This window comes from Schistocerca serialis, chromosome 3 (genome assembly GCF_023864345.2).
Source record: "Schistocerca serialis cubense isolate TAMUIC-IGC-003099 chromosome 3, iqSchSeri2.2, whole genome shotgun sequence".
In the NCBI taxonomy this organism is placed as follows: Eukaryota; Metazoa; Arthropoda; class Insecta; order Orthoptera; family Acrididae; genus Schistocerca; species Schistocerca serialis.
This window is the reverse complement of record NC_064640.1, coordinates 486212496-486238567: the sequence shown is the minus strand read 5'-3', so window position 1 is coordinate 486238567 and position 26072 is coordinate 486212496. Positions and strand designations below refer to the sequence as shown.

The following is a 26072-nucleotide window of genomic DNA, read 5'->3' as shown; positions in this document are numbered from 1 at the left end:
GCTGCAAGAAGGGGGGCAAGTTCCTTCACGTACTCTGTGTAAAATTGAACCTGTATCCCATCAGGTCCAGAGGCCTTTCCTCTTTTGAGCGATTTTAATTGTTTCTCTATCCCTCTGTCGTCTATTTCGATACCTACCATTTTGCCATCTGTGCGACAATCTAGGGAAGGAACTACAGTGCAATCTTCCACTGTGAAACAACTTTGGAAAAAGACATTTAGTATTTCGGCCTTTAGTCTGTCGTCCTCTGTTTCAGTACCATTTTGGTCACAGAGTGTCTGGACATTTTGTTTTGATCCACCTACCGCTTTGACATAAGACCAAAATTTCTTAGGATTTTCTGCCAAGTCAGTACATAGAACTTTACTTTCGAATTCACTGAACGCCTCTCGCATAGCCTTCCTCACACTACATTTCGCTTCACGTAATTTTTGTTTGTCTGCAAGGCTTTGGCTATGTTTATGTTTGTTGTGAGGTTCCCTTTGCTTCCGCAGCAGTTTTCTAACTCGGTTGTAGTACCACGGTGGCTCTTTTCCATCTCTTACGATCTTGCTTGGCACATACTCATCTAACGCATTATGTACGACGGTTTTGAACTTTGTCCACTGATCCTCAACACTATCTGTACTTGAGACAAAACTTTTGTGTTGAGCCAACAGGTACTCTGAAATCTGCTTTTTGTCACTTTTTCTAAACAGAAATTCTTCCTACCCTTTTTAATATTCCTATTTACGGCTGAAATCATCGATGCCGTAACCGCTTTATGATCGCTGATTCCCTGTTCTGCGTTAACTTTTTCAAATAGTTCGGGTCTGTTTGTTACCAGAAGGTCTAATATGTTATCGCCACGAGTCGGTTCTCTGTTTAACTGCTCAAGGTAGTTTTCAGATAAAGCACTTAAAAAAATTTCACTGGATTCTTTGTCCCTGCCACCTGATATGAACGTCTGAGTCTCCCAGTCTATATCCGGCAAATTAAAATCTCCACCCAGAACTATAACATGGTGGGGAAATCTACTCGAAATATTTTCCAAATTATCCTTCAGGTGCTCTGCCACAAGAGCTGCTGAGCCAGGGGGCCTATAGAGACATCCAATTACCATGTCTGAGCCTGCTTTAACCGTGACCTTCACCCAAATCATTTCACATTTCGGATCTCCGTCAATTTCCTTCGATACTATTGCACTTCTTATCGCTATAAACACGCCTCCCCCTTCACTGTCCAGCCTGTCTCTGCGGTATACATTCCAATCTGAGTTTAGGATTTCATTACTATTTACAACTGGTTTCAGCCAACTTTCTGTCCCTAGTACTATATGGGTGTTGTGACCGTTTATTAATGAGAGCAGTTCTGGGACCTTTCTATAGACGCTCCTGCAGTTTACTATTAGCACATTAATATTGTAATTCCCTGTTGCATTTTGCCTACTCCTACCTTGCTGCGTCTCAGGAGGCGTCTTGTCGGGCCTAGGGAGGGGATTCTCTAACCTAAAAAACCTCCATGTGCACTCCACACGTACTCCGCTACCCTTGTAGCCGCTTCCGACGTGTAGTGCAAGCCTGACCTATTCAGGGGGACCCTACATTTCTCCACCCGATAGCGGAGGTCGAGAAATTTGCACCCCAGATCTCCGCAGGATCGTCTGAGCCTCTGGTTTAAGCCTTCCACTCGGCTCCAAACCAGAGGACCGCGATCGGTTCTGGGAACGATACTACAAATAGTTAGCTCTGATTTCACTCCGCGAGCGAGGCTTTCCGCCTTCACCAATTCCGCCAACCGCCTTTACGAACTGAGGATGACCTCTGAACCCAGACGGCAGGAGTCATTGGTGCCGAGATGAGCAACAATTTGCAGTCGGGTGCACCCAGTGCTCTCTATCGCCGCCGGCAGAGCCTCCTCCACATCTCGGATGAGACCCCCTGGCAAGCAGACAGAGTGAACACTGGCCTTCTTCCCCGACTTTCCCGCTATTTCCCTAAGGGGCTCCATCACCCGCCTAACATTGCAGCTCCCAATAACTAATAAACCCCTCCCCCCGTGTGCCTGCTCGGACCTTGCTGAAGGAGCAGCCACATGTCCACTCACAGGCAGAGCGGGCGATGCCACACGGCCAGCCTCCACATTGACCCTCCTCCTCGTGCGCCGCGAACGCCGCTGAACCCGCCACTCCCCTTGGGGAGAGGGTGGCCCAACCGCGCCCAGTACACGCGAAGATGTCTCGACAGCAGGGACAGTGGGTGAAACATGTAACACCTGGGGTGTACCTTGCGACGCACCAGACTCCCCACTGCCGCTACACTCCGAGGCAGCAGCCTGAAGACGGCTGACCGCGGCCATCAACACGCTCAGCTGTTCGCGAACAGTGGCCAGCTCCTCCTGCGTCCGTACACAGCAGTCACACATCCTATCCATCCTAAGGAATCAATTTACTGAAGAGAGTTAATCAACCTTTAACTAGACTGCTAATTCACTAAAGGCGGCTGTTTATTAACTAAACTGTGGTTGCTAGGCACTTCTTGTAGAAAACAATGAAAATAGCACTACCTGTCTCTGGACTGTATTGAAAACAAACACAAGCACTACTGGCACTATGGCTGACTAAAGGGACTCTCTGACTGTATTCAAAACAAACACGAAATCTATGGAACACTACTAATAGCACCCGACAATTAAAGCTTCCTAAAAGCAAATACGCACGGAAGAAGAAGTGTCAAGTAAGAAAAATATAGTTAATACTTAAATTAAGGTAGCTCGCTGCACAGCAGACGTGAAGCAGACGGCAGTTACGACGACACTGACACGACAATCTGGAACTGCGCGCCTGCTACGGTCGCAGGTTTGAATCCTGCCTTGGGTATGGATGTGCGTGATGTCCTTAGGTTAGTGAGGTTTAAGTAGTTCTAAGTTCTAGGGGACTGACGACCACAGATGTTAAGTCCCATAGTGCTGAGAGCCATTTGAACCACTTCTTGTGTGGCGGCTGCGCAAACACAGCTTTGTGACTCCTCTAGTGTTGGAATTTGCGGACACTGTCATACGAGGTGATAGACGGATCGGAATCAAAGCACTTGCTGCTCGACTGGAGGTCTCTGTTAGTACTGTTGACACACTCAAAGGTGTATGCCAGCTGGATTCCCCCCTTGCTAACGGGCGGCCATAAAGAGTAACGAAGGCTATCAATGCGGAATTCCGTGCACGTGTTCCACCACATGTGTCGTGTGTCGTCGTCACAGGTGATGAAACAAGGGCTTATAAACAAAACGGCATTCCATGGAGTGGCGCCACACCACCTCTCCTCCAAAGAATATAAAGCCGCACACTTAGCGGGTAACGTCATGGCGACTGCCTTCTGGAACTCTGAGTGAGTTATTCTATTTGATGGCCTTCCACATGTTGCAATGATCAACTCTAAAGCGTATTGTGCTACCCTCAGGAAATTGAAGAAATCACTTCAGTTTGTTCGTCGCCACAAACATGCAAACGATCGTCTCAATCTCCATGACTGAGCAAGGCTTCACACAAGTATACGCATCCGAGAGGAGCTCACAAAACTTCATTCGACTGTTCCTCCTCATCCACCCTACAACTTCGATCTTGCATCCTCCGAATGGCATCTGTTTGATTCAATGAAGGATGCACTCCTCGGGAAGCAGTAAATGAGTGGTGGGGAGGTTACTTACACAATAAGACGTTGACATCGACATCTACCAGAGTAGTGGTACCATGCGGGCAACAGTCTCTCCCAGTAAGGTGGCGTAAGGCCTCCGCATTGAAACAGATTATGTTGAACAATAGGGTTTATAGCCAGAGGAGTGGGAATAATATGGTTTATTGGAATTCTGAATAAAAAAACATCCTCCTTTTAGAAAAAAAAGCGTGGCCTTACTTACTGAACTTCCCTCGTATAATGATGAGGATAATATAAACAGCTACTATTGATCAAGCAATCTTCTAATTGTCTCTTCTCTTTATACAAAAAAAAAAAAAAAAAAGAATCAGATAGGTGCTATCGAATGAAAGAACTGGCATCTATTTACACACCGTGTAAGTGCGATGACAAGATGATACAACTATCGTCCGGATACAGAGATGTCGTTAATGTTAACGATATCCTGTATTTTTTATATCGCTCATACTGTTGAATAACGAAACTAAAGTGCTATCACGATTTTAGAACTAGTCTTGTTAACAGGGCTTTCAAAAGTAATAGTGTAGTGTTAGTTCATTTCACGTGGAAAAATATGAAAACTGTGGCAGCAGATAATTCATTGTTACCGACAGTTACCGCCAACAGAAAACGCAGTTCATAAAGGTGTAAAACGAAGTTAATCCTATGCTTGGCCAAATAATGAATGTCTACACTTTTGTCGATGGAGTAATACAGGTGATACGTTTTAAAGGTGAAACCCCAGAAAAAAACATCCAGAAAGTTTACAATGATAATTGGAAAAATAATCGGTACAAGGCTTGTGGAAAAGTGGGTCACGTGATAAAATAAGAAGATAGAGTATTGTATAATTTTAATCGAACGAGCTGGAACAGTAGTTACAGCAATGGACTGCCATTTAGCGGAAGTGTGATTGAAGCATCGATTAAGTCTTTTTGATTTGGGTTGCCATTTGGTTTCTCTATATAAAGTAAAGGAAATGCTAATGAGGTTCATTTGAATAATTCGTTGTAGAGTTTTCTCTATATTCGTTTAATATCCAGGCTTTGCACTGTCTTTAGAATCCGTTTCTTTCCTTTACATTTTACGTGAAGCAAACACTGTTACAACATTTTATGGAACATCGATTCCGTACTTGTTGAGAGTTTAAGAAAAGGGAATGCCAAAGGATATTTCGCGTTAATGTATGTACCGTTTCGTACAGGAAACTGCTGATTACGTTCACAGAATTATATTGCAGATGGGGGTGTGGTTTAGTGTTTCGCGAGAAAATCCTTTTGATCTTTCTGATAGATCAAGTCAGAGAATCTTTGAACGCAAACGTAGTGATGGGAAAACATCTGTTAGGCGCACTACGAATGTACGGGCGTGGACATGTTGGGATGTGGGCCTCACGGGGAGCGTGCAAGGGATAAGTCCCTGCAGGCGCAATAACCTCTGTGCCCTCGGCGGCTCAGACGGCTAGAACGTCTGCCATGTAAGCAGGAGATCCAGGGATCGAGTCCAGGTCGGAGTACACATTTTCAGCATGTCCCCAATGATGTATATCAACGCCTGTTTGCAGCTAGGGTGTCGATTTAATTATCACTTAATTGAAAAGGTAGTTCATTTCAGTTACTGCCTCAGAAAAAGAGGAAGGGAATGTTACACAGGTCTCTGGATAACTGGCTGAAAACGTTCCAAGACCTGGACCGAGAAAAAGAGACGACAGTTTTCAGCAGGCTATTTCTGCTGTAGTGGGAAAAACTGAGCGATCTGAATGATAAAAGTTGAAGTAAATACCTAGCTTTTTCCGATTAAGCATACTATGAGTTCATTCTAGGAACACAACTAAGAGATTAACGTTTATTTCTGTCCCATGAAGAAATTAAAGAAATTGCAGTTGGGTATTTTGCAGACTTTCAAGAGTCACAGTTGAGGAATGGAATCTGCCTGCACGGCAAAAAGTTGAAAAAGTATATTGACGTAATAGATGATTAAGTCGGAAACAAGGCACTTTTTCGAGTAGATAATTTTTTTCTGCAAAGCAGACACCTTCTCGTCATACTCTCTAACATACGTTCGTAACGATAAAAGCAGGATATATTAAAATAGTTACTTAGTAACGCGCATAGTAGTAAGCGATATTACGTGCAGTAACTAGACCAAAAGAAACATGCTACTTATTTAAGCTCGAAAAAAAAGATAATTTTAAGAAAAAGGAAATACATTACGTAAGTCAAGTTGTAACTTGTTTTCTAAATGAAACGATTTCGGGATATATAGTAGGCAGCAGCTTGGAGAGAGTCTGTGAACATTTTTGGTGGTCAGTAAATAGCGATAAGTAGCACGGAGTAAATATCTGCACTACTGGTCAATACAATTCCTACACCACGAAGATGACGTGCTACAGACGCGAAATTTAACCGACAGGAAGATGATGCTGTGATATGCAAATGATTAACATTTCAGAGCATTCACAGAAGTTTAGCGCCGTTGGCGACACCTACAACGTGCTGATGCGATTAAAGTTACCAACTGATTTCTCATACACAAACAGCAGTTGACCGGCGTTGCCTTGTGAAACGATGTTTGATGCCTCGTGTAAGGAGGAGAAATGCATACCATCACATTTCCGACTTTGATAAAGGTCGGATGGTAGCCTATCGCGATTGCGGTTTATCGTATCGCGACATTGCTGCTCGCGTTGGTCGAGATCCAATGAATATGGAATCGGTGGGTTCAGGAGGATAATACGGAACGCCGTGCTGGATCCCAACGGCCTCGTATCACTAGCGGTCGAGATGATAGGCATCTTATCTGCATGGCCGTAACGGATGGTGCAGATACGTCTCGATCCCTGAGTCAACAGATGGGGACGTTTGCAAGACAACAACCATCTGCACGAACAGTTCGACGACGTTTTCAGTAGCATGGACTATCAGCTCGGAGACCATGGCTGTGGTTGCCCTTGACAATGCATTACAGAGAGGGGCGCCTGTGATGGTGTACTCAACGACGAACCTGGGTGCACGAATGGCAAAACGTCATTTTTCTGATGAATCCAGTTTCTGTTTACAGCATCATGATGGTCGCATCCGTGTTTGGCGACATCGCGGTGAACGCACATTGGAAGCGTGTGTTCGTCATCGCCATACTTGCGTATCAAGCAGCGTCATGATATGGGGTGCCATTGGTTACACGTCTCGGTCACCTCATGTTCGCATTGACGGCAGTTTGAACAGTGGACTTTACATTTCAGATGTGTTACGACCCGTGGTTCTATCCTTCATTCGATCCCTGCGAAACCCAATATTTCAGCAGGATAATGCACGACCGCATGTTGCAGGTCCTGTAGGGCCTTTCTGGATACAGAAAATGTAATCGCAGCACATTCTCCAGATCTCTCACCAATTAAAAACGTCTGGTCAATGGTGGCCGAGCAACTAGCTCGTCACAATTCGCCAGTCACCACTCCTGATGAACTGTGGTATCGTGTTGAAGCTGCATGGGCAGCTGTACCTGTACACGCCATCCAAGTTCTGTTTGACTCAATGCCCATGCGTATCAAGGCCGTTATTACGGCCAGAGGTGGTTGTTCTGGGTACCGATTTCGCATTATCTATGTACCCATGTTGCGTGAAACTGTAATCACATGTCAGTTCTAGTATAATAATTTCTCCAATGAATACCCGCTTATCATTCTCATTTCTTCTTGGTGTAGCAATTTTAAAGACCAGCAGTGTACATAAAAATCTAATTTACACCACTGTCATGCTGTATGATGAGAGTATGATCGAATGTGAGATGATCAAAGGGGGAAACGCGTGAATCGTAATACTTCTTAATATCACTGGTATCGAGTACATGATTCACGTTCCATGTCAGCGAACAATTAAAAGGTGTTTAATATATGGCCGAATAGCTAAAGTAGAACACCATACGTCAAAAAGCATGTAATAACTGTAGCTGACTAGGACGATCGGTGATCGAAACTATTTATGAATAGTTGGTCTCTCGTGATAACGGCTGTGTAGTTCATAAACGTTTTAAACAAGCTTGTGGTGAAACTAGCAGGTGACGATGAATCCCATGAAAAGTGCACTAACGAAGGAGAAAAGCAGTTGTTTTTACACACGGATATATCGATGAATCAAACAACGGTAAGACAACATGTATACGTATTTTAAATCGTAATGTAGACTGCCAAGACAAATCGGATTCCGGAAATGATGAATGTCGGAAATGATGAGCTCCACAGTCAGTTCTGCAAACGTAGAATCATTTACTGAAATCCGCCCAAAAACAACAGCGGTTACTGTGCGTAATGAAAAAATATACACGTTTCACCAACAGATGACGCATGTACATCTCTCCAGTACGGTACCTGAGGATTACAGTAGAAGACAGGCATTCCGTTATATATTTGGAAAGTAAACCATACACAAATAGCGAACTGATGATTATTTATCATTAGGATAGCTTCCCCATTGCATCTACATTTATTTCACTACTCTGCAACCTATATTTAAGGGCCTGCCAGAGATAAACGTCAAAATAGTAGCAGATGTGGCTGCATTGAGTATTGCAAATGTGAACAATGCTAAAAACTGTTGTTATAACAAATATGAATGCTTCACACAGATTTGCAGTACTGCACACGTCTTCATCATATCGGAATCGATATTTCCTGCAATAAAAAACTGCATTTATTGGAAGTTTTACAACCCGATGGTTTCTGTTCGAATATCACTGTCGAATGGTGATCTATCGCTGATACGTTCGAAAGGGGACCCAAAACTCTCCAAATATCTGAAGTAAATTTAAATTACCTTTACATTGTAAGAGTCGGCCGAAAGAAAAAAACCTGTCAGACATTTATCAGATTGTTGGAAGGCATCTGATTACAGTCAAAATTAATGTTTGCATCCTAACTAGTATCCTTATACCCAGACAGCACACAGTGGGATGATTTTGGCGGCTTAAGATCTGCTGCAGGTCTCATAAGACCTACAGGGCATCAACTGAAACCGATGTGATTCCTGACAGTCAGAAGTAGCGTCGACGACTTCCAAACTTCAGTCTATGCAATCGTTAAGCGCTAATACTTGTTTGTTTTGCTTTTCATGCCTAAGTTATGGTTTTTAATTTTAACCGAGAAGATAGGTGTTATTATGTCTATTTTCACCAAACCTTCTAGTTCAGAATCTTTGTACATACTACACCACGTAATAAGTTTCCTCTCTATTTCCAAACTTTGAAACCTGAACAAAGTTTTATATGGCTATTTTTTTGCAAATAATTAGTATTATTTTCAAAATCGTTTCGTACTTATATTCAAACGTTGTTTGTGGAATTATCAGCTACCAAGTAAAATACACTCCTGGAAATGGAAAAAAGAACACATTGACACCGGTGTGTCAGACCCACCATACTTGCTCCGGACAGTGCGAGAGGGCTGTACAAGCAATGATCACACACACGGCACAGCGGACACACCAGGAACCGCGGTGTTGGCCGTCGAATGGCGCTAGCTGCGCAGCATTTGTGCACCGCCGCCGTCAGTGTCAGCCAGTTTGCCGTGGCATACGGAGCTCCATCGCAGTCTTTAACACTGGTAGCATGCCGCGACAGCATGGACGTGAACCGTATGTGCAGTTGACGGACTTTGAGCGAGGGCGTATAGTGGGCATGCGGGAGGCCGGGTGGACGTACCGCCGAATTGCTCAACACGTGGGGCGTGAGGTCTCCACAGTACATCGATGTTGTCGCCAGTGGTCGGCAGAAGGTGCACGTGCCCGTCGACCTGGGACCGGACCGCAGCGACGCACGGATGCACGCCAAGACCGTAGGATCCTACGCAGTGCCGTAGGGGACCGCACCGCCACTTCCCAGCAAATTAGGGACACTGTTGCTCCTGGGGTATCGGCGAGGACCATTCGCAACCGTCTCCATGAAGCTGGGCTACGGTCCCGCACACCGTTAGGCCGTGTTCCGCTCACGCCCCAACATCGTGCAGCCCGCCTCCAGTGGTGTCGCGACAGGCGTGAATGGAGGGACGAATGGAGACGTGTCGTCTTCAGCGATGAGAGTCGCTTCTGCCTTGGTGCCAATGATGGTCGTATGCGTGTTTGGCGCCGTGCAGGTGAGCGCCACAATCAGGACTGCATACGACCGAGGCACACAGGGCCAACACCCGGCATCATGGTGTGGGGAGCGATCTCCTACACTGGCCGTACACCACTGGTGATCGTCGAGGGGAGACTGAATAGTGCACGGTATATCCAAACCGTCATCGAACCCATCGTTCTACCATTCCTAGAGCGGCAAGGGAACTTGCTGTTCCAACAGGACAATGCACGTCCGCATGTATCCCGTGCCACCTAACGTGCTCTAGAAGGTGTACGTCAACTACCCTGGCCAGCAAGATCTCCGGATCTGTCCCCCATTGAGCATGTTTGGGACTGGATGAAGCGTCGTCTCACGCGGTCTGCACGTCCAGCACGAACGCTGGTCCAACTGAGGCGCCAGGTGGAAATGGCATGGAAAGCCGTTCCACAGGACTACATCCAGCATCTCTACGATCGTCTCCATGGGAGAATAGCAGCCTGCATTGCTGCGAAAGGTGGATATACACTGTACTAGTGCCGACATTGTGCATGCTCTGTTGCCTGTGTCTATGTGCCTGCGGTTCTGTCAGTGTGATCATGTGATGTATCTGACCCCAGGAATGTGTCAATAAAGTTTCCCCTTCCTGGGACAATGAATTCACGGTGTTCTTATTTCAATTTCCAGGAGTGTATATACAACAGTAGTGTCAGAAAAAGTCACACATTTTCCGGGTCACAGAATACGATTTGACGCTTGTACAAATATCCCATGGGCTCCGTAACACACCGATATTTCAGTTTGAAGCCTTTTAATTTATGTACTTAATATATTTGAATATCTATCCCTTATCTCGAAATAATTATGGTGCTACACCGGAACATGTTTAAAAGTGTCTTACATTATATCACGTAAGACTTAAATTACGTGTTTCTCTCCGCATATTTTGATATGTCAGTTACTGCCGAAACTAGTCAGTGGATGATTACTTTTATCGTTGCCGGAAATAAAATTCCTTTTATATATGTCGTTTTCGTAAGAGATCTTTTAGAAATAAATACGAAGCAGTCTTGACGAGAGCCGTTTTAGCTGCTGTAAAATGTATCAGAGGCAGTGAAATGAAAACGAGGCAGATGGGAAAAAAATAAACTGGACCAACTGTACAGAAACTGGTCTGACTATATCATGTTCTATGTACAAAGTCTAATTACCGATACAAGATGTCTGATCACGCATTTTGTGACACCATCTTTCAGCTACCATATATTTTGTAAATATATCCTATAAAAATTTGTTTTGATTATTTTGATGAATGTAAATGTCAGACAGATATGTAAGCATGGAAAAATTTAATTATCTTTGACCATTGTGTTTTTATCTATGTAATATATGCATTTAACAGCCTATGGACTATCAGTGCACTGTGTGATCAGAAGTATCCGGATACCTGGCTGAAAATGACTTACAAGTTCGTGGCGCCCTGCATCGGTAATGCTGAAATTCAACACGGTGTTGGCCCACCCTTGTCCTTGATAACGGCTTCCACTCCCGCTGGCATAAGTTCAGTAAGGTGGTTGGAAGGATTATTGGGGAATGGCAGCCCTTGCTTCACGGAGTGCTGCACTGAGAAGAGGTATCAGTGTCAGTGGGTGATGATTGGCTCGAAGTCGGCGTCCCAAAATATCCAAAAGGTGTTCTATAGGGTTAAGGTCAGGACTCTGTGTAGGCCAGTCCATTAGAGGGATGTTATTGTCGTGTAACCAGTCCGCCACAGGCTGTTCATTATGAACAGGTGCCCCATTGTGTTTAAAGATGCAATCGCCATCCCCGATTTCTGTTCAACAGTGGGGACCAAAAATGTGCTTAAAACATCAATTTAGGCCTGTGCTGTGATAGTGCAAAGCAAAACAACAAGAGACGCAGGCCCCCTCCATGAAAAACACGATCACACCATAACACTACAGCCTCCGAATTTTACTGATGACACTATACACGCTAGCAGATGACGTTCACTGGGCATTCGCCATTCCCACACTCTACCATCGGATCGCCACATTGTGTACTGTCATTCACCACTCCACACAACGTTTTTCCAATGTTCAGTCGTACAATGTTTACGCTCCTTACACCAAGCGAGGCGTCGTTTGGCACTTACCGCGGTGATGTGTGGCTTATGAGCAGCAGCTCGACCATGAAATCCAAGTTTTCTCACCTCCCACGTAATTGTCATAGTACTTGCAGTGGATCCTGATGCAATTTGAAATCCCTGTGTGAAGGTCTGGATGGCACGGTGTGGGTATGGCGAATGCCCGGTGAACGTCACCTGCCAGCGATTGTAGTGCCAACAGTAAAATTCGTAGGCGGTGGTGTTATGGTGTGGTCGTGTTTTTCATGGAAGGGGCTTGCACCAGTTGTTGTTTTGTGTGGCACTATCACAGCACAGGCCTACACTGATGTTTTAAGCAGTTTCTTGCTTCCAACTGTTGAAGAGCAATTCGGGGATGGCGACTGCATCTTTCAACACGATCAAGCACCGGTTCATAATGCACGGCCTGTAGCGGAATGGTTACACGACAATAACATCCCTGTAATGCACTGATCTGAACAGAGTCCTGACCTGAATCCTATAGAACACCTTTGGGATGTTTTGGAACGCCGTCTTCGTGCCAGTACTCATCGAGTGACATCGATACCTCTCCTCAGTGCAACACTCCGTGAAGAACGGGCTGCCATTCGCCAGGAAACCTTCCCGCACCTGATTGAACGTTTGCCTGTCATCAAGACTAAGGGTGATCAAACACCATATTGAATTCCAACCATACCGATGGAGCGTGCCACGAACTTGTAAGTCATTTTGAACCTGGTGTCGGAATACTTATTATCAAATAGTGTATCTTCTTGAAAATTTGCAGAGACCGAATGTAATTAATCAATTTGATTCAGTAATTATAGGTTGGGAAGTCAAATTACTGAATCAATATTGTTTTTAGGTGTATACTTCTTCGTCCAAAGTAAATCGGCGGCACCAATGTCTTTCTTCAGGACTCCCCAACTATGGAAATCTCGTGGGGAGAGATAGGGACTGTATGGAGGATTGGGCTATGCGTAAATGCTTCCCACCAAAACGCCGGCAGCGTAGTCGAAACATTGTTGGCAATATGTGGGCCAGTGCCATCGATTTGCTTCGGACGAAGAAATGTGTCCTGGGTACAATCACTGTTCCGTAGGCAACTGCAAACAATTTTCCTTGAAGGCACTGACCGTCTAATCTCACAGTTGAACAACTGTATTAACAGTTATGGTAGTTACATTTGAAATAATGAAAAGTCTAATTACTCTCTTTCCATCTGTGTCTTCTTCATTTTCTACCCCTTGTACAGTGTAGACTACTTCACACTGTTACTGAAACTCAATTTATAATCACATTTTTGCTGTAAAATCTATTTTTTAATTTCGTTTTTATTTGGTACCCATCACATCAGAATTTAATAATTTAATTTCTGGTACCTCTTGATTGGGCACTCTCTTGTTTACACGAGCAATTCCAATGTTGAACTTTAACCTGTCTTAATTTCTCATGAGCTGAGCAGATATTACAGATGAGGACTCACCATTCCTCATGATGCGACACTGCGCCTCCGGGGAGCCTGAGTAGCTGTAGCGAGACGTGACAGCTTCACGTCGAGACAGCGTCTCCGGCGGGACGTGCACAAACGGGCACCATGAGAAGAACTGTTTGAAGCCCCGACGGAATCTGCAACAGGAGACAACACAGTAGATGATGAAGTCTTGCAAGACACAGTATGCTCTATGAAAGATTCACGTTCACTGCCAACCTGTAAATCGATTCGTAACCAAAAAGTAGAATTACCACCTGGAAGTTTATGGGGGTTATGTGCCATTCTTGTTACGAATGAGGTATTGTGGAGTGGAAATTCATTACATTAGGAACATTCCGAACGAGGTCGCTCTGTCTACAAGACGAATTATTCGTATCAGCGAGCAGCCGGTTTCGTACCTCGTCAGACCATACTGCTTTGTCTTTAATTCTTTATAACGTCAGGATCACATGGTGTGGTCAGTCACGACACAAAAGCTTTTCGCGGAGGCTCATCACAGTGGCAGTTACTAGTAAGTCGCTGTGTATAAGACAGATTATTCGTTTCAGTGAGTAGCCTTTTGAGCCAATGCTGCTTTGCGTTCATTTCATTATGGCGTCACTATCACATAGTCTAGCCAATCATAATACAACAATTTGTTACAGAAGACCATCACAGTATCAGTCCCTAGAAAGGAGCTTCTAACGGTGACGACAGAGGACTTCGGCGAAAACTCGACTATTTACTTAAACTTGAAAGGCAAGAGGACATAGAATATTTTATAGTTCTTTAGTCATGACAAATTTTGTCCTATATAATTATATAGGTTTTCCACAGTTTCCCTAAATCACTTGAATCGGAATCTTGATATGACACCGCGTCCAGTCCACCCTTCGTCCCATTTCGGTAGTATTCTGTCCGGAATGACCTCTCATAAATAGCAAAAGGAGTCCATCAGTTCGTTTCCTGCAACATGACCTATTTTTTTCAGTTGTGCGACATATTGGTTGCGCCCTTTGCGGTTCTGCCATGCTAGTTTACTCTGAAAAGAGAGCACTAAACTTCAGGAAGAGAGGTCGACCAAGTTATTTCTTTCATGGCACTTATCATTGTGGATATTTATTTTCCTTTATCCTGTATTTCATGAGTGAATGTCTTTGGGTAATTGCGTGGATAGTTGAAAAGAGAAAACGTAGTAGGTGACGAAGAATGGCAGGGGTCCTGACAAGGATAGAAAAGTGTTTCTTCCAGACACTTTTCAACAAGAGGAACTGTTCGCCGGCTAATGTAGTTTTAGACACTGTCATATATTGACGACATAATGACTTGTACGTTGTTACGCTTACGGCTATTTGGAGCCATCAAGAACACTCCAAGGTAGGAAATCAGAGACACAAAGCAGAGAGCACACATAAGTGGTAGCGTTTAGGTTAGCGGAGATAAATAGTAACAGTAGAGCCGTGAAAATTGCAGACGCTCTGTGCAACTGTCCCAGGGTAGAATTTTCACTTCGGAAAATGGACTGATAATTCCATCCACCGCCTAGACGCGGTCGTATGGCGTCACTGTGGAAGATGGCCACGAAAAAGCACGTCTTAGCAGAGGCAGCAAGCTTGATATTTGCCCCTGATAACTGCAACATCAGCTGGTTTACACAGGTTACAATGCTACTACAACAGTCGCCACCCAAAGAAGGGCGGAGGGCGGGGCCAAGTGCGTAAAACACTGTTGTTGCTGGCCATGCTAGGAGTGACAGTTACTTTTAGCTTTCAGTTGAACGCTGTTGATACCAAACTTGGAGTTTGTTAATGGAAAATCCAGAAGCATCCCTACATGCCGGGCAGGAGTAGTGGAGGAATCTAAATGTGGTTAGCCAGAGGCGCCATGGAGGTGCAGAACGACTCACCAGATTGGCCGGACTGATAGATTGATGGGTCGACTGTAGGAAGGGAGAAATGATGCGCCACCACGATTATTTAAAAACTCAAGTTTTTGTATTTGGAGAGAGTTCTCAGTCAGATCACTGGAGCGCCGACTCCGTGTCACTCGTGGGTATCCTCGGTAAGCTCCGACGTATCTGTTTTACTGACTTGGAGTGCTGCTCTCAGGCTTGTACTTAACGTGCTGCTAGTGTTCGTTACTTGTGTTAGCGCTCGCCCCCGTGGCTTCAGACGCTGACTTCTGTAGTGCAACCGACTCCTTTGCCTTTTCTAATGTTTGGAACTAGCCTTCATTGTAGTAACTAGACTGATCACAGATAAATAGTGTTAATCAGACCCGTGAATTCCGTGACTCTCCTGCTGCGAGCATCCTGTCGAGTCCTAGAATCTGCATCTCTTGTAGGTGCTCTGTGACAGTGGTTGGCACTGATCCAAATCATCAACGTGCTTTCACTGGGAATTCGTGTTTCTGCATTTACTCCTCACAGCTCGGAAATTTCAGGCCGACCTTAAACCCCCTATGTTCCCTGTATCCTGTCTCAGGACATGACAAAACGTCAGTCCATGACGAGGATGCAAAGAAGGGATCAGAAGTGTTGATCAGTTCAAACTTAGCGAGCCCCCCCCCCCCCCCGCCCCCGCCCGCCTCCATCGCCCTTTCCACACTTTTTAAACAGAGGAGCAGATGCCTTGAGCCTGATAAAACTCGAGAAGCTAAGACTGAAGGTGAGAGCTGGTTGGACATTTCAAACACAATGAATTTTTTCGCAAGCAGTGATCGTTTTGAGACACTCTTTCGATGGACTCGATAAGCCGAGAGACACACATTGCGGAAAACTGTCATTTGGTTTTGGGAGGAAGATTTCAGAATGTGCCAATTTTGGGATTTTTTCGTTATTAGTTGCTTTTATTTTAGTCTAACTATGATAAGGGAGTGTTTGGTGATGTGTATTCCACTTTTGACGGTATTTTGGAATGCCCCGTGAGGGGCAGTGCGGTGACTATTCATCAAAACAGCAGTCACTTATAAACATTCTAGTAGTAGATTATTATCAAGATCTCTCATTGCAACTTCTGGTAAACTACTCAACATTGCATCTGTAAACTCTTAAGCTGAATGACTGAGCGAGGTGGCGCAGTGGTTAGCACACTGGACTCGCATTCGGGAGGACGACGGTTCAATCCCGCGTCCGGCCATCCTGATTTAGGTTTTCCGTGATTTCCCTAAATCGCTCCAGGCAAATGCCGGGATGGTTCCTTTGAAAGGGCACGGCCGACTTCCTTCTCCGTCCTTCCCTAATCCGATGAGACCGATGACCTCGCTGTTTGGTCTCTTCCCCCAAACAATCCAATCCAGTCTTAAGCTGATTCCCTTCTGGTGTGTTCTCTTTATTCCTTGTAAAGGGTTTCGCTGTTGGTGCTAGAAAATGATGTGTATTGATGATTCATATTCTACTAGTCGTTGTTACGCTGCAATGCATGGAGCTCGGAATTTCGAAAAGAATGAATACCTATAAGCTGGAAGTATTTCGGCATAAAAGTGACTTTCGTAACTTTTAACGTTTTTAGGGCTTCCATGTTTCCCTGTAGGCAGTGCTCAGTTCCCACTCTGCCGGTTTTTATATTTAACGAATGCCAGAGACTAAGACTCCTCTACTTTATCTGAAATGGCTATTCCACTAATTTAAACCATTTCATGTCAGGGGACCACTTGCTACTTATTCTAAATATTTTGTTTTTAATGTGAGACCATGTTGAAAAATTCGTGATTGTTCCAAAGCAAAAATTAAGTAAAAGATGGTCATGGTAAATTACAGAGACGTTTCAAAGTTTATGTGTAATTGTACTGAGAATTCCGGAGAATTTCCTCATACCCCAATTTGTCAACTGATGTGCCACATAGTAATATCCTTCAGTGCCCAATCACCACGTAACTGAATTATGTGCAGTAAATCCGAATGCTGTATGTAGTCCGTTACGTCACTTCCACCAAAGAGTTGTTTGTGTGTCGATATCCCGTTGCGCGAAATTAAACTATTGTCTAATTGGGTTTTATTTCATCCTAATCACCTATGGAACAGGCAAGGAACATGATGTGATGGAACGCAGTGCAGGCAGGAAACTTAGGCAATAACCTTTCAACAGATGTGTATTGGCACGGAGAGAATTATGATTATCGTCCATCTATCCTAATATACACTCCTGGAAATGGAAAAAAGAACACATTGACACCGGTGTGTCAGACCCACCACACTTGCTCCGGACACTGCGAGAGGGCTGTACAAGCAATGATCACACGCACGGCACAGTGGACACACCAGGAACCGCGGTGTTGGCCGTCGAATGGCGCTAGCTGCGCAGCATTTGTGCACCGCCGCCGTCAGTGTCAGCCAGTTTGCCGTGGCATACGGAGCTCCATCGCAGTCTTTAACACTGGTAGCATGCCGCGACAGCGTGGACGTGAACCGTATGTGCAGTTGACGGACTTTGAGCGAGGGCGTATAGTGGGCATGCGGGAGGCCGGGTGGACGTACCGCCGAATTGCTCAACACGTGGGGCGTGAGGTCTCCACAGTACATCGATGTTGTCGCCAGTGGTCGGCGGAAGGTGCACGTGCCCGTCGACCTGGGACCGGACCGCAGCGACGCACGGATGCACGCCAAGACCGTAGGATCCTACGCAGTGCCGTAGGGGACCGCACCGCCACTTCCCAGCAAATTAGGGACACTGTTGCTCCTGGGGTATCGGCGAGGACCATTCGCAACCGTCTCCATGAAGCTGGGCTACGGTCCCGCACACCGTTAGGCCGTCTTCCGCTCACGCCCCAACATCGTGCAGCCCGCCTCCAGTGGTGTCGCGACAGGCGTGAATGGAGGGACGAATGGAGACGTGTCGTCTTCAGCGATGAGAGTCGCTTCTGCCTTGGTGCCAATGATGGTCGTATGCGTGTTTGGCACCGTGCAGGTGAGCGCCACAATCAGGACTGCATACGACCGAGGCACACAGGGCCAACACCCAGCATCATGGTGTGGGGAGCGATCTCCTACACTGGCCGTACACCACTGGTGATCGTCGAGGGGACACTGAATAGTGCACGGTACATCCAAACCGTCATCGAACCCATCGTTCTACCATTCCTAGACCGGCAAGGGAACTTGCTGTTCCAACAGGACAATGCACGTCCGCATGTATCCCGTGCCACCCAACGTGCTCTAGAAGGTGTAAGTCAACTACCCTGGCCAGCGAGATCTCCGGATCTGTCCCCCATTGAGCATGTTTGGGACTGGATGAAGCGTCGTCTCACGCGGTCTGCACGTCCAGCACGAACGCTGGTCCTACTGAGGCGCCAGGTGGAAATGGCATGGCAAGCCGTTCCACAGGACTACATCCAGCATCTCTACGATCGTCTCCATGGGAGAATAGCAGCCTGCATTGCTGCGAAAGGTGGATATACACTGTACTAGTGCCGACATTGTGCATTCTCTGTTGCCTGTGTCTATGTGCCTGTGGTTCTGTCAGTGTGATCATGTGATGTATCTGACCCCAGGAATGTGTCAATAAAGTTTCCCCTTCCTGGGACAATGAATTCACAGTGTTCTTATTTTAATTTCCAGGAGTGTATATTACCGCGCTACAGTAAAAATAATGTTCATGTGAAGCACAGTATTTGTTTCAGGGTTTAAGTGAGTTACGATTTCTGCTCTGCCTTGTAAAACTGAAGAAATTTTGGTCTCAAATGATCACGCTACGGACGCGTCATTCGACTCAAAGTTCCAGTTGTCAGATTTTTTTCTAATAAACAGACCTTCGACTCGATAAAGACTGATTATTAATCTCAAATGAAAACCTTAGCTCAAGAACTTAACTCATATCCCTTTCTCTGGTTCCTTACTTCCACCTGGCAGTTGACAGAACTGGTAGTACAGTCCGTAAACTACATGTTTGTCGTCGTCTTCTTCGTAAGTACCAAATAAGAACAAAACTACAGACAGCTACATATCAAACGCCTGTGATACATTCATATCGCTACTTGATATACTATTGATATCGAGGTAAGGGAAAGAGAAAGGGAGGAGGGGGTAATAATTCATCCCGTGCCCGTGGCATTCGAGAAGCCTCCCAGGTCGGATCAATCCCGTGCTTCCCGACCTAGGGTTTCTAGCTTCCTTCATTTACATTTATTACCGAGGTTAAATTCCTCTGCGAACATCTGTCATGTCATACAGAATTTTATAAAACATAGTCTCCATTTCCATTAGCGCCAATCCAGATCAGGAAGAAATACGAGGAAACTATAGTAATTAGAGTATTTGCAGCGTTTCAAAAAATGAAGCTGCTTACTGCTACTGGGTGACGGATATTATGCAGTTTCCGAGTTCACTAAGTATATTACTCACATATGAGGTTTTTAAATGAATTAACAACTCTGGTCAACACCTAAATTTGTACTAAGTTTAATCTTATATTGGGATCAGTGGTGATGACAACGATTATAAAAGAATATAGTTTAATAACAATGTAAAAACTGCTATTAAATTTTAGAAAATAGGACCGCCTTTTCTTGCTATGAAATTTTCCTACGGTTAAAAATTTCAGCATTCAATCATAAATACATTCCCTCAAAATATTTTTTCTAGGAACAAAACTTGATAAACTGTTTATAGTCTGAAAGCGTATGTTGCATTCGTAAGGTAAAGTCACACAATTTTTAACGTCTGTGTGTGAATGGAATGTTGGAGGCCGACTTTTTGTCGTACGCTCTTCTGTGACGTGACATCCAACCCATTTGTCTGACGCAGTTTGATGAACGAGCTGTGAAGGTCTAATTTAAGAAACAGATAGAAGAAAAATACGTAAGTCTTCATTAGTAATTTTCACTCTGTGTGTTCCAAAAGGGGTGTAGATAGCTAAACATCCATAATAGATAAATTACATTTTATTGATGTCATATAACTAACTGAAATTTGATGTGCATTTAGATATAATTTATTTTTAGTATTTTAGTATCTTGTATGGCCTCCAATGAAGTTGACCATAAAGACGGTTACAGAAATGTCGGAAGTCCCTCTGTGAGGTAATAGTCGACACTACTTCCACCTGTTTCCGTAATCCAGAAAGAGATATAGCCGCTAGTGTAAACTGTAGTAGACGTCGAGTTGCTGTAGTATCATGCAACTTCATATGGAAAAACGGAGCTTTATCTTCTGAAGAGCGCAAAGCATTTTCCATGTACCAGTTAATTTATGGCAACCAAGTGATTTAAAATTAATCATCAGATTTATTAATTTGTGACTACCTAACAACCAGTGGGTAAGTCACAACCATTTAATAAATGTAGTGGCTCGGCTGCTAACTTAGAGTTCTGGTTCTCTGCTGTTACACCGTGCCCTCAAGAAAGTCCTAAAATCAAAGTAAGCATGCGTCACTGAATAGGCATAAATGAAATGCTAGTATTTCCCTAAGCCATAGATGTACATACCTTGGCACCATGGAATTCCAACCAGAAGTCACATGTATGGTTCACTAAAATGACTAACGGGAAGGGCCATACGCAGCACCCCTCTGTGAAAGAAAAATGTGATTCGTGATAGTGGGTGGAAGGGGAAGTACCTAGTGGCCGAAGTTTGACACGCATCTGAGCGTTTGTCAAGGACGGACGGCTCCGTGCCGTCAGTAGAGACCGGAGGTTCCCAGTGGTCATCAAAGAAAAAGCGTGCCCTTTTCTGGGCGAAAAATATAGATGGGAGTCTTACAGGACATGCTCATGAGGCTGTGCAGTATGCCCCAGTTCATACCGTATTACTCCTCTGGTGTCCAACAAGCGACAGCTAGCTCAAAAGCCGGCCGCTGTGGCCTAGCGGCTCTAGGCGCTTCAGTCCGGAACCGCGCTGCTGCTACGGTCACAGGTTCGAATCCTGCCTCGGGCATGATGTGTGTGATGTCCTTAGGTTAGTTAGGTTTAAATAGTCCTACGTCTAAGGGACTAATGACCTCAGATGTTACATCCCATAGGTTTTAGAGCCAGTTGAACTACCTCAAAATCCTGTGACTGCAGGCGCCGACTGAAGCTAATTCACGGCACTGGACATAGGAGCACGCATTCGGATGCTGCTTCAGTCGGTTCTTCATATGTTTGTTAACTTGAAATATTCGTACTGAGCCAGTTTATAAAAACAGAATACAGATTATGCGCAGCTGAAACTGTGGTGTCACCGCCAGACACCACACATGCTAGGTGGTAGTTTTAAATCGGCCGCGGTCCATTAGTACATGTCGGACCCGCGTGTCGCCACTGTGTGATCGCAGACCGAGCGCCACCACAAGGCAGCTCTCGAGAGACTGACTAGCACTCGCCCCAGTTGTACGGACGACGTAGCTAGCGATGTACACTGACGAAGCCTCGCTCATTTGCAGAGCAGATAGTTAGAATAGCCTTCAGCTAAGTCAATGGCTACGACTTAGCAAGGCGCCATTAGTAACATTGCATGTATCTAAAGAGTCTCACTTGTATCGCCACAATCTCCAGGTGTACCAAAAGGATGGATTAAAGTTAAGTATTCCAGAAGCTACGTACTTTTCTTTATAGCATTCATTACGTATCCTGTTTCAGACCTCACGCCATCCTGCTTTAGCTTGGCGCGTGCCTTTCGGCTTCCTCTCATTGTGTCTAGGCTGTCTTGTCTAGACACAACATTTTTGGCGACGAGTCCAAAAAGGGTCTTGTTCTTTCTACTTGCTTCCATTTACTTGTGTCATGGCTTCGCCAGATGTACTGTCCGAATTTTATCGCTTGCAGAATCAGCAGACGCAGGCGTTATTGGATGCCCTTGGACAGCTCATCCAGGTTCAACGTACACTGCAAAACGATGCGGCCGCCGCCGCTTCATCGCTACCGCAGCCACAACATGCAGTTGCACCACCATTCCGTAATTTTCAAGCAGATATGGAAACATGGACGGAGTGGTCACGCCAGTTTGGATTTCATCTCGCCGCCTACCGGATTCAAGGTAACGAGCGGCAGCCTCATTTATTGGCGTGTGTCGGGGTGCAAACGTACCGTGTGATAGTGAAATTATTTCCCCGACGCGACGTAGCAACTCTGTCCTACGAAGAAATTTTGTCTGCTTTAGATGCCTATTTCAAGGAAACAGTTAATGTAATTGCAAAAAGGTATACTTTCTTTCGTACAAAACGTACGGCCGGTCAAACTAACAGCGAATGGGTTGCAACATTGCAAGGCCTTACAAGGGATTGTGCTTTTGAGTGTGAATGTGGACTCCCTTATTCAGATACTATGGTACGTGATGCAATAGCACAGAACGTTTCTGATGTTCGCATACGGGAACAGATCTTGAAACTCGTCAATCCCTGCCTTCAACAAGTGATAGACATATTGGATAGACAAGACACGCTTGACTTTGCTCAGGAATCATTTGAAACTTCGCCAGCCGTGTGTCACATTAACCTGCCCACCGGGCGCGCTGCGCGGACCGATAAACTGCCCTCGCGCACGTCCATGCAGCTGCCACCACGCTCTAAACCCGGTGTGCCGTGACAGTATACAACTGCATTGAAATCATGCCCGCGGTGTGCTACTAGACATTCGCGTGAAAATTGCCCGTCACGCCAAGCTATTTGTTTTTTTCTGTAATAAGATAGGACATGTTCAAAGTGTTTGCCATAAAAAGCTCAGATCAGACAATCACAACCTTTCCAGGCCTTTTGCTTCGCGCCGGAATCGAACCAAGAATACTCAGGCTCGTGAACCTTCGCCCATGGACATTCATGTAGTTAATTCCACTTCGTCCAGTGCCACTGTCTCTTACAGTGACTGTGTTCGTCCCACAAAAAGTGTGCGTCGATGTCGCCGGAAATCACGTCAATTAGCAAGTGATGCTGTACCTGTATCAGTTCAAATTGCACGCGACAGTCGCTCTTGTCGTCAGCAGGACAATAAACTTTTTGCAGATTTGGACTTTAATGGCAAGGTCATACCATTCCAGCTCGATACCGGAGCTGCAGTCTCATTGCGCAATCACGACACGTACAAACAACTGGGCAAACCTCCGTTGCATGCCGCAAATGTTCAGTTAAATAGTTATTCAGGTCAGAATATCCCTGTGTTAGGACAGTGCACTCTTCTTGCAACATACGAGGGACAAACAAATCTTGTGTCATTTTACGTTCTTCGTTCTTCTACTGCAGTGAACTTGTTTGGTTTAGATTTATTTCAATTGTTTAACTTGTCTATTGTAAATCAGGTCCTATCAGTGAATCAGACTGTGCCTTCAGACAGTGTTTCTCGTCTATGTGAGGATAGAGCATTCGATTCTTCCGAACTTGCTTGCATGTTCATTGATGCGGAAACCGATGACGTGGTCGAATCGTTTCCGTTTGATTTTCGTCGTGTAGCTACAGCCACAGCTGCTGACCCGGTCCTTGCTACCGTTTTGCGTTTTGTTGCTACGCAATGGCCTTTGTCAAAGTCTCGGATCGAGGATCCGTTGGTTCGCCGATTTTTTGCTCACAAGGAGAGACTTTTTGTTCGACGTGGTGTTTAGTTGTTGCGTTCTGATAATGATCAGCCCAGAGTCGTGGTCCCACGTTCGTTACAGTCCTCTGTTTTACGGCTTCTTCACCGCGGACATTGGGGTATAGTGCGAACAAAACACCTTGCTCGTCAGCACTGTACTTGGTTCGGAATCGATGCTGCAATTATGAATATGTGTTCTTCTTGCATGGCGTGTGCCGCACAACAATCCGCACCGCCGCGGAAAGTCTTTGCATGGCCAAAAGCCACTTCCCCTTGGCAACGCTTGCACATCGATTTTGCTGGTCCATTCTGAAATGCTCGATGGTTGGTTCTGGTAGATGCCTTCAGTAATTTTCCTTTTGTTGTCCGGATGTCTTCCACGACGTCATCTGCCACCATCCACGCGTTGTCTGCTATCTTTTGCATTGAAGGTCTTCCACACACTATTGTTTCCGACAATGGCCCACAATTCATGTCCGCAGAATTTCAGTCATTCTGCCAGGCCAATGGTATTCAACATCTGACATCCACGCCGTTTTCGCCTCAGTCAAACGGTGCCGCTTAACGATTGGTCCGGACTTTCAAGTCACAGATGTTGAAGTTGAAAGAGTCGCATTCTCGGGAGGACGCGTTGTTGCTCTTTTTGTCATCGTATCGCTCTCAGCCCCGAGATGGTCGCTCGCCGGCTGAGTTGCTCCACGGTCGTCCTCATCGCACCTTCATGTCTTTGCTGCACCCGCCGCATCAGGTTCCTGTGCAGCGGCAGTCTCCTGCTTTTGCTCCAGGCGACGTTGTATTCTATCGCAACTTTCGCGGTTCACGGCGTTGGCTCGCAGGGCGCATTCTTCGCTGCCTCGGCCGCGCGATGTATTTGGTTTTGGGGGCCTCTGGTGAGGTGCGTCGGCATCTCAATCAGCTGCGCCTCTGTCGTCGCACGGGTTCTGCCGCTCCCCGTCTGCTTTCAGCGACGGTGCCGTCCGGTCAGCGCCCTGGGGACCCATCTACTGGCTCGCCTCATCCCCAGGTGTTACCGACGATGCCTTCCATTTTGCCCCATGGCGACGCGCCGCCGCCGCCACCGCCGCCGCCGCCTGTCCTCCAGCCGGCGCCGCCCGCAGTGGACGCTTCGCTGCAGCCGCCAAGCGCCTCCCTGGGTCACGCGCCGCCGATCGCTTCCCGTGACCAGCCGTCCTCAGCCATGGAACTCTTGCCCGCTCCGGACCACATGGCGTCTTCGCGCATCGGGTACCCCGACGCAATGGAGGTCGACCCTTCGGCCCCTCCTGTCTCTTTACGGGCGCATACACCGCATGTTGACGTGCACCCTGGAGTAGGTTTTCAGGCGTTTCCTAGCTCCCCTCGGACCGAATGGCCGGGTGCGGGTGGCACAGCCTCGCCTGTTGTTAGGCTCCCCACCTCATCGCATACGTCAACATGAGGTCCTTCCCACGGCGGGCGGAAGCCTTATAACACGACCGTTCGCCGATTTGCGGGGGAGTAATGTGGTGTCACCCCCCAGACACCACACTTGCTAGGTGGTAGTTTTAAATCGGCCGCGGTCCATTAGTACATGTCGGACCCGCGTGTCGCCACTGTGTGATCGCAGACCGAGCGCCACCACAAGGCAGGTCTCGAGAGACTGACTAGCACTCGCCCCAGTAGTACGGACGACGTAGCTAGCGATGCACACTGACGAAGCCTCGCTCATTTGCAGAGCAGATAGTTAGAATAGCCTTCAGCTAAGTCAATGGCTACGACCTAGCAAGGCGCCATTAGTAACATTGCATGTATCTAAAGAGTCTCACTTGTATCGCCACAATCTCCAGATGTACCAAAAGGATGGATTAAAGTTAAGTATTCCAGAAGCTACGTACTTTTCTTTATAGCATTCATTACGTATCCTGTTTCAGACCTCACGCCATCCTGCTTTAGCTTAGCGCGTGCCTTTCGGCTTCCTCTCATTGTGTCTAGGCTGTCTTGTCTAGACACAACAGAAACTATTGTTCAAATTTATTATAGATCCAAAACCATTAAAATCAGTTTTCTGTACTGAATAATAACGCATAGCGCTGTACATTAAGGGCACTTAATGAAATAAGTTTTCGGAAAGCATTACACTGGACATACAACTTAAGTATTTAGTGTTACGTGTTATGTTTATGTCTAAATGCAATAACCATGGTTCAATACGTTCTGTGAGTGTAATGTTCCTTTTCCTTACATCTGTTGCATAGGAGCTGACGTCT

At 45.8% G+C, this 26072-nt stretch overlaps 1 protein-coding gene across 1 annotated transcript in view; it reads right to left on the bottom strand.

Annotated features, from left to right (window-relative positions):
* LOC126470942 (tachykinin-like peptides receptor 99D) overlaps positions 1-26072 on the bottom strand; it is a 306661-nt gene that overhangs the window by 207265 nt on the left and 73324 nt on the right. The window contains exon 2 of the mRNA XM_050098991.1: positions 13366-13508. Within this exon, the coding sequence (XP_049954948.1) occupies positions 13366-13508 (143 nt within the window). The remainder of the gene's footprint in view (positions 1-13365; positions 13509-26072) is intronic.